The sequence below is a fragment of the Pteropus vampyrus genome, unplaced genomic scaffold (genome assembly GCF_000151845.1).
Source record: "Pteropus vampyrus isolate Shadow unplaced genomic scaffold, Pvam_2.0 Scaffold18, whole genome shotgun sequence".
NCBI classification, from domain to species: domain Eukaryota; kingdom Metazoa; phylum Chordata; class Mammalia; order Chiroptera; family Pteropodidae; genus Pteropus; species Pteropus vampyrus.
The window spans coordinates 9,035,822-9,045,890 of NW_011888799.1; the positions used below are offsets into that span (position 1 = coordinate 9,035,822).

General features: G+C 37.3%; 1 protein-coding gene across 2 annotated transcripts in view; it reads right to left on the reverse strand.

Annotated features, from left to right (window-relative positions):
* Positions 1 to 3,189: 3,189 nt before the first annotated feature.
* The window catches only part of LOC105288516 (24-hydroxycholesterol 7-alpha-hydroxylase), a 67,870-nt gene continuing 60,990 nt past the window's right edge, over positions 3,190 to 10,069 (reverse strand). The window contains exons 11-12 of one of the 2 annotated variants that reach the window (XM_011354783.2): positions 7,715 to 7,802; positions 3,190 to 4,749 (exon numbers count right to left, since the gene is read on the reverse strand). In XM_011354783.2, the coding sequence (XP_011353085.1) occupies positions 4,615 to 4,749; positions 7,715 to 7,802 (223 nt within the window). In that variant the 3' untranslated portion in view covers positions 3,190 to 4,614. The remainder of the gene's footprint in view (positions 4,750 to 7,714; positions 7,803 to 10,069) is intronic. The other variant, XM_023527670.1, reaches the window with a different exon arrangement.

Here is a 10,069-nt window from a genome sequence, read left to right on the forward strand (position 1 = left end):
TTAAAGTACTAATTCAAGTCATAGCAAGCCTGAAGGGTTTGCCTTATTAGTTTCATTCTTGTCCAGAGGCTTAGGGAGAGGAGTAACTTGCATAAGGTCAAAAATCATAAAATAGCAGAGTTGGATTTTGAATGCAAGTTATTAGATATCAAATTTCGTGTTCTGAACCTCTATGCTCTACTCTGTTTATAATTACAAGCACAGTGCCTAGTACACAGTAGGTGTTCAATAAATAGTTTATTGTTTAATGTCTTTTATATGAGTTAATAACCTATGTGACTCAGGAATTATTTTGTGTGGCAATCCTTTCTTATTTAAATAATAAATTGGTTGCTCATAAAATAAAGTAAGGCTGAAATATAATTTTGAATGTAATGTTATGGCTTGAAAAATGTTATTGCATAGCAAGCATATCCATAAAATTATTTTAGTAGAATCCATTGACACCCTTGAACTGGTGTGGAGCATACTGAAACGACATATTCCTGTAAATAAAATCAGATTAGAAAAAAGAGAACTAAAGGCATAAAAATAAAAGGAACCAGAGAATTTCATTTCTGAGATTGTGCACGTAGGCTAATTTCTCCTGTAATAGCAAACATCAGTGGTTCTTGCTCACACTGTGAGGACTGCAGGAAGGACTCTTCTCTCTGACACTCAAAGACCCAGCTTAATGGAGGCTCTGACTTCTTGTTGCTGCATAGCTCCCCCATCGCAACAACATGGGAAGAGGGAAATAAAGACAATTTATATTCCTATGTCCTGTGTTTCAGCTTGGAATCAACACTCATCATTTCTACTTACAGTCCATTGGACCAAATTGGTCACGTGATGCTGTATAACTATCAAGGCACTGGGAAATTGGAGGAAGCACCTAACATTCAGAGGGCATTAAATGTCTCTGCCAAGCAGAGCTTATCTAGTCATGTTTTTCAAAATGTGCCTCTTTGACCCCTGGGTTCTCAAAGGTGTGTAATGAGTTCTGCAAACAATAAAGTATTGAGTTAAATTTATCATCTTTTATTTGCTTTTTATTGGGAGATTTATAAATTAATGTATCGTGGAAAGAAAAGTTTTCTGGCCAAAAGAAATTGGAAGTTTACTCACTTGTTCCATTTTTTGTCTTCAAGGAATCGTTCACTTAATCTGTCTCACCCGGAGGGTTGACTTAACTAGCCACTGAACATCCTTCAGGAGCACATAACATGACATTTCTCCAGGTTGGATTTCAGCTTCTTCAGTAGTAATATCAAAATGTTAGGCTAATACCTCTACTTATGTATTATGATTCTAAACATGTTTATCTTCGGCAACAAGAAACAACAATAAAAATCAAAGGAGAGCTTGCATGTATTGTGAAGCAAGCACCACATTCCTTCTTTTAGGTTCTGTTTTAGAATTCTTCCCAAAATTCCAAGCCCTTGTAGACAAAGTTTAAATTAAGACCATTTGCTATTTAGCTAGTTCCTGTTTATGCTAGAAGAGAAAATCCATACATCTTCCTCACCCTATGGTCATTTTGGGTCTCTAATTACCAGGGTTATTTTTTGTAAAGGAATAAGGTAGAACACTGCTCCAAAAAGAGCCAATTGCTATTAACAGGTAAGGCATGCTATAATATAGCATTAGAATTTATAACTTTTGTTCAGTATTTACATTTATATGCCCTTTACTGAAAAGACATATTTGTATCAGATATTTTTCTTGAACCAGTGAATGGCTCCCTCCCACATTTGCTAGGTTTCATTCTAGGCCAGTCTGGGCACAGTTCTCACAAGGGAGTGGGTGGGGTCTTCTGGGAAAGAAAGCTGAGAGAACCTGTGATGCACATCAGAAGTCCTTTTCCTCTTCCAATTGTAACGTAGGCTCTACAAAAACTGGTTACTTTTATTCAGAGAGTTAAAAGGGAACCAAGAGTGTGGATTATGATGACAACATCAAAGGTGCTCTCTCTTGGCGTTAACATTTTCTTTTTAGGAAGGATTCAGTGCTGTTTAGTGTTAGGAGGACATTTCTAAAGCCAGACTCCCTGGGTTCAAATCTGACCTCTGCCACTTAATAGCTGTGTGACCTCAAGTAAGTTACCTAGTCTCTCCAAGCTCCACTTCTCTCCTTTGTAAAATGAGGATAATAGAAACAAACTCAATGCACTGGATTATTTGGGGAATAAAATAAGTGGATAAATAAAATGGGATTAGCAAAGTTCTGGGCACATAGTAATTACTCGAGATAAAAGGTCATACTATTGGTTTCTAGAAAGTAGTAGGCATTTTGTCAAGAAAACCCATAGTTTATACAAGTTCTATTCCTGTAACAATTTATAGCTATTTATTAAAATACCAAAAACTAAAAATTTAAAACAGAACTGTTTTTTTTTTAAATTATCCAAGCCTAATATTAATGAAGAAAGATGGAGACATTTATTCTACAAACATTTTTAAAATAAAAGATACTGTGCTAAGGAAAGCCAGGTATCCTGGTCCACTCCCATCTGCAGACTCCTGGGCTGCTTTATCAAGAGATGTGTGGGCCCTGAGAAGAAGGCTCGCCCGCACTTCATTTATGGGTGCTGTCCGGAGTCCTCCACTGGTGCAAAACACAAAGCCAGAATTCGACTTAGGAAGTTAAGCTGTGGAGGATTACTTCCTGCTATGGTCTGAATGTTTGCATCCACTGCTCCTTGCCCCGACCCTGACCCCCAAATTCATATGTTGAAATCTTAACTCCTAAAGTTGATGGTATTAGGAGGTGGGGCCTTTGGGAGATGATTAGGTAATGAGGGTGGAGGGAACTTAAGGAGTATCAGGTGGAGGGAGAAGGAAGTGGAAGCAGAAGGCTGATAAGTAGAAATAATCAGTTGAGGAACTAGGTTCCTGTGAAGCCGAAAGATAAGTGTAGTGGCAATAAATGAATGAGAGAGCTGGGAGAGTAGGTGGCTTTGGCCAGAGGATAGACTGTCTTGATTTAAAATTTCAGAGAACAAGTAGTTAGGGGTGGAGTGACAATGTTCAAGTGTGTCTATGTGAGGGATCTCAAATTGCTGGTTAGGTGAAGAGAACAGAATTCTGAATGTAGTTTTGATTATATTTTAATACAAATGTGAGATCACCTATATGCAGGTAGCTATTGTGGCACATGTGATAACAAAAATCAACCCTCCTTTCCGTTGTTTGAAGACATGGACACAGATTATAACTTCATTTTTATTTGGTAGCCTGGAACAGAAAAGTTCACATATTTACTGACAGAACTGCGGAACTAAATGACGACGCATTCTTTTTCAAAGTGCAAAAACTTGTCGGGTAGCATTCATCCTTACCAAGCAATAACAAGGAGATAAACACTAGCTTAGAGTGTTTGCAAATTCAGCCTAAGTGTACATAATATGCAAATACAGTGTTTCACTGTGGGCCTCAACTGCTTGGGAGGACACACCTTCACTGAGAACACACCTGCCTATTTAGCAGAACCTGCCAGACAGATTACAGCCTCTAACTCTCAGATCTGGTGTGGACTTCTTACACTTTCTTCAGCCCCTTCAGTCTCCAGACCCCTAAGCCTGATAAGCTAAGCTACAAGCTGCTAGCTAAGCTTCAAAATCACTGTATTAGTCTGGAAGAGTTAATGTACTCTAAAGTACTTAATTTTCTCCTAGGGAGTCATCTGCTCATTGGTAGGAAATAGACGACTAAGCAATCATTATCAACCTCACGAGATAATTCTAGCAGGGAAGCAAATAATCCAGGGGACAACATGCACTACACAACTTACTTATTGTGAAATAACAGAGACAAGCAGCATTTTATTGAATATTAGAGGACACATCATGACATCACTGATTATTCTGTTATTATTGTCATATATTTCCCCTGAATAATGATAGAATTTCTTTTCTGGATTTCATAGTAAATATTCTAGGCATGACTTAAGTAATGAGTCAAATGTTATTTGCCTTGACATATCTGTATTTCTATCCATTAATAAAAATCTCTTGAACTATAATTACAAACACCTTGAGTCGAAAGAGTGCTTTTTCCTTAATTAAAATACAAATCAGTGCATCAATGAAAATACATTTATTGAATATGCCTTATAAAGAAAGTGCCATCCTAGACGTGGTCGAGTATGGAAATCAGTGTAGGACATGATCTCTGTCTTCTTAGGTCTTAGAAAGCTAATTATTTCACTCATACTTTTAGGATTAGACATGTTTACAATAATTCCAACTGCTAGTTAAGAATCATATTAAGAAAAACAGATAATTTCCAGAAGTCATTATTCGATATATTTTTAAGAGTCTAGCCTTTTTCAAAACAGAAATTTAAGTATATTGCCTTCACGGTGAATTAATACACTGTTTTCATTCAAATGACATTATTTCTATTTAGTTTTAATACAATTTTGAATGAACCAAATTCCACCTTCTTAAGAATGCCTCTTTTTGATCATTTAAACATCTTCTATGAACCATGTAGTCAGTGAGAGTGATGTCAGGTTCTTGGTCTGCTCTTGAGATCACTTATATAGATGCCATTTGGACATTTTCTTGAACCAAATACTAAAACGAGGGTCAGCACCATGTTTTAGTTGAGCTCAGGTCTAGGTGCTGCCAGGCTAGTGGATGAAGGGCAGTCGCTCCTTCAGAAGGCCCTTGCCCTCCTCAGCCCCAGAAGATGTCATTTTTCTTTGTTTATATTCAATTCGGCATTGTCCTTCTGGCTGCTGGACACCCACCAAATGGAGAGAACTCTAAAAGCAGAAATGCAGAAGGAATATAGAAATTACAGATAAAAGCCAATAGTTTTAAACCTAAAGTTTATTCAATTATAATGATCTCTAAAAGGTATGGAGTTTATAGTTGGAAGATTGGAAGTGTTTGCTTGATGAGTGTCACACAGGCAAACATCAATTTGAGGCTTTTATTCAAGGAACAGAAAAGAAGGGAATCCCTAACTCTAATAGCAATCCCTTCACTGTTTCACATGCTCCAAGGCTACGGGCCTGCAACCCACCCTTCACCTGTGTTTGGCTAAAGAGGATACCACATATAAGGCTCTTTCTTCATTTCTGGGCCCAAATTGTGACACCTCATTTATAATTGGATTAGATCTTTATGCCACATGTTATAGATGTGTGAAAAGCAATGTGGTGTTGGTGGAATGAACCAACATTATAAGGTACTTGAGATCATAATTTCCAAAAGGGTATTTTGCAGGTTCTATCCTGATTTCTTCCTTCCTAGTCATGAACAAACAAATGAATGTGTGTGGAAGTGAAAGGAGGTCAATTTATTGCAAATAATATGAAGAGACCGTTGAGGCTTGGGGAGCTTAAAAAAGAAAAAACAACCTGTTCTGTCAGCCTTGAGGGTTGAGGGGGAGACGAAAAGTGAGGAAAGAGAAGGTTGATTCAATTTTAGATCATCAGTCAACTTTGAATGCAACAAGGCACAGAATGGGCTCCTGAGCAAGGAGAGTCTTAGGGGAGTTGATAGAATGAGGGCATAGTTTCCATGGACTCCTTGAAATTGCAGCCACAATTTTGTGTCCATGAAAACGTGTGTATTTTTCTGGAAGTAGAATCTATAGGTATTATAAGAATTTCTAAGGATCCATAGCTGCATCACCCCTTCCCCGACAAAGTGAAACAGAATAAAACTAACCAAGTAAAACCCCCATTGTGTTAGCAAAAATTGTGCTTGTTTTTGCAAGAGAATTGAAGTTGGTCTTCTTATGTATGCTCAAAATAAAATAGCTCCCATTGCAGCATCAAGACCCTGCTGACCAATCATGGATCTTGGAGAGATTTGTAGTGTTTCCTTATTGTTTGTTCTTAATGGGACAAAATTGAAATTCAGTTAATTTCTTACTATTCTCTGAGATAAAATAAAAACACTGGGCTGTTGCCAAATTAAATTGGGGATTCTTGCATTTGATTTTTGCTACGATGACCAGTATATTGCTTTCGGGAAGCTGATTTCCAAGTCCAATGATCTCCCTGCACATGACAAAAGAATGTTCAGAACATGCCTTGGCAACCCATCCCCTCCCATATCCTACGAGAGCTTGGTAATTTGAAGGGCATTTACTGTAGTTTTTGATCACGTCATTTACAACTTAGTAAAACAAGCCCAATAATTAAATAGTTTTAATTGATCTTTCTCTTTCGGAATAAGAATTATGTAATAAAATGCCCTTTGAGATCATGAGAATTAACTTAGACTTGTACTTTTGATGAACCGAGATATCATTTCTTTAAAAAATGTTCTTAGTAGTATCAAAACAGAAACAGGATGTATGTAGAACAGTATAACAAATACAACTAATACAATTCTTAGCAAGGAAGGAAGTGTCGGTAAAAATCCTGCCTAAGATTCTGGTCAAAACTACTGATCTCCAGGGTTAGGTGTCACATGGTTTTGATAAATGTCATCCTTCTGATCTGAAAAAGCATTTCTGTGTCCTCTTGCTGGTGGAGAAATAGTTGAATGCTGAGTCAGTTCTGGGCAAAATTGTGACATCTAACTCAGGGAACAAGAACTAGTATTTGGTGTCTGTAAAGCATGATCCTGATCTTCATTTTGCCAACAAAACTATATTCGGCTGAGAAAACTTGTGAAGGGTATTTCCCTTTCATTATAGGATTTTGAAAGCTCTTCATGACTGTTAGTTACTTGTACTTAAAATAGAAGTATGAAAGAAATCAAAGGAAAGTGCTGAAAAATGCATATTTGTGAGTAATATAATATTGTCTGTGTCATTTATGTGCTTACATAATTTCTATTGAAAAGTCACCCAAGAGTTTTATTTGTCCCTTCATACATTAGCCTTATTATATCAAGGGTAAATCAAAGCACTGTGCATGAAATTCTATGCGAATAGCCCTGAGATTGAAATACTTAATTTTGAGCTTCGCCCTCAGTTCAAATAGCATCTTTTATCCAGAGTTTCCAAAATGACCTCCAAACATTTGGAATTAAGTTGAATTTCCCCCTTTTTCTAGGACAGTGATCCTCAAAGTGTGGTACCCATACTGGCAGCATCAGTAGCATCAGAATTTGTTAAAAATGCAAATTCTTGAGCCTCTCTCCAGACCTACCGGATCAGAAAATCTAGGGGTGGGGCTAGTATTCTGTGCTCTAACAAGGTACCCAGGTGATTCTAATGCTCTCATCAGTTTGAGAGCCACTGGTCTAGGAGAACAAAACTAAAGAAACAGAAGAGCTAAATTATTAAAAAATTCAATGGTCACAGGTCAGAAAAGGTCATGGCCTTCTCATTTTTCTTCATTGTGTTTTTGTTGGGTTAGTTTTCTTCTATGGTATTGCTTTCCAAATAGACCAAGAGCTATGACTTGCCTCCAACACTGATTTCCCACTTTTGGACCCCCAGACATACCTTTCTAGGGAAATAAGCCCAACATCAAGGCCATGTTTATTTAACCCAGAAAAAAAGGTTCAAATTGGAAAATAATTGAAGAGCTCCTAACACTAAGGGGTGGAAACACTGCTAGCAGGTCCTGGTCTGTGATCAAAGGGCACACAGATTAGATCTGGAATTAAGGGAGTATCTTCTCACTGGATCAATGTAAGGCAACTGTTAAGATCAGGCCTAAGTGATGAAATCAGTAGCACATCCTTAGTAATTAAAACCAAGAGGTTAAAGTTTATATCAAATTTGAATGTCATGCTTTTCAAAATTCTGAAAACATTTACCTGTTTTGGCAATGGGTCTAGAAGTCTACAGTCATAATAATAAAATAATAAAATAATACATGTTTCAATCTCTAACAGAGCAAGCCACCTGAAAGAAAAATACGAAATCGTTACTGGGTTGTAAAAGATGCATAAATATCTACCAATAGAGAATATCTAGAGAGTAAACATATTTCAGAGCAAATATGCTCTTCTTTGCAATATAAATACTTACTATTAAAAGGATAGAGTAAGGAAGAACTTACTCTTTTCGTTTACATGCATACCTCATTTAATTGCACTTTACAGATGTTGAGTTTTTTACAAATTGAAGGTAAGACCCTCCACCAGCAAAAAGATTACAACTCACTATGTTGTGATGGTCTGGAACTGAACTTGCAATATCTCTTAGATATGCCTGTATAAAATTGTCTACTCATTAGGTGGTTGGGATGATTAAATTGCTTAAAAATGTATGTAACATGCTTAGCCAGTAAAAGTACTTAACTCTCTTAGGTTTAGATCTGTGCTTTCCAATATGGTTACCATTAGCTACATGTGGTTATTTATATTTTAAAAAAATTAAAATGAAGCAAAAAGTTTTCAGTTCTTCAGTTGTGTTAGCCATATTTCAAGTGCTCAATGGCCATATGTGGCTACTGGATAACTTACTGGACATATTTATAACATTTCCATGATCACAGAAATTCTATTGGATAGTCTTGTCTGATCTAGACTCTTATTGCCCACTGGAAATTATTGCCTAAATGTTCAATAGGTACCTTGAACTCCCCATAAATTATGTACATGTTCTACTGCATTAGTTTACCACCTACTTCATAAGACACATACAAATAGAAACTAAAAAACTGAGAAAAATATAAAAATATAAAATTCTGCTAATTTTTTTTCAATCCAGTGGGCTGTTTTGAGCTACCCTCAGGGTACATAAACTGTTTAGAGGTCATAGCCTTTAATGAATTAATTAGTCCCACAGGTCAGAAAACTGGAAGTCACCAGAGACTCAATCCTCTACATCATCCTCCATAACCAATTATACACTGAGATTGTCTGTTGTATCTTCTAAATACTTCTCCAATCCCTCTCCTTATTCCTTTACCTCCAGTGCTTCTACTATTCCCTATGGTTCTTCATCATTTATTTCCTGAATTATTGAATTAGTTTAGCTTCCAGATTGGTCTCTCTGCTTCCACTTTGACTCCCTCCACTCTATCCTTCACTCTACTACTGAAGTGAACTTCCTAAAACATAAATCGATCACTGTATTCTCATTCTACACACACACACACACACACACACACACACAGAGTCAATGCCTCTCATTTTCTTCCAAATACAAGAACAGAGACAGCCCTTAAAGATCTGCCCTCTAGCTATTTCCCCAATAGCTCCTCTTTGAAACCCGTGGTCTTGTCACACCGTATACTCCCATGCTCCCTGAATGGTGATGCTCTCTATTGCAAATCCTTTTCCTGTCTGAGGCTCAGTCTTCTTTGGAGGCACTCCTATCACTTGCTTCTGGACCGAGGTGCCCTTCTTTATCACTTCTGGGGCTCCTTGTGTACATCTCAGCCATAGCATCTACTGAATTATGATTGCTTATTAGCTATTTCTCTCCTAGAAGAGGAATTGTATTATTGGGCCTTAGCATAGTGCATAGCACACTATGGGTACCTAGTAATGTTAACTGAATAAATGAATACATGATGGAAGGTCATGCCTTTTATAAAGCAGATTCAATTCCTTGCCTTTTTCAATATTCTCTGTGTTTCTGCAGCACTTTACACATCCCTCAAATCAGCAGTCCCCAACCTTTTAGGCACCAGGACCGATGCTCCTATGATAATCTAATGCCTGATGATCTGAGGCGGAGCTGAAGTAGTGATGCTAGCTCTTAGGGAGTGGCTGCAAATATAGATGAAGCTTCACTAGCTCCACGGCTGCTCACCTCCTGCTGTGAGGCCCATTTCACAACAGGCCACAGACCAGTACCAGTCTGCAGCCCCGGGAGTTAGGGACCCCTGCCTCAACTGATGTCCTTATCCTATAATCCTACTATATCCTACTATATTACAGTTAATCGTTTGACTGTCTGTCTTCATTTATATACTGTAATCTTCACAAAAAGCAGGAACTATGTCTTATTTATCTTTGAATCTTCAATGTTTGTTGATTGAATGAGTGAATAAATATAAATGATCTAATATTCATATATCAAATAATTAGGTTTGTTTCCCACTGGTATTCTTGAAGCATCTTGGCTATATTTTATTTCAACTGAAAACTGGAGCACCCGGGTGTTGTTATAACCCACTTGGATCAATTCTTCATGACTATTTATGATGCAAATTCAAC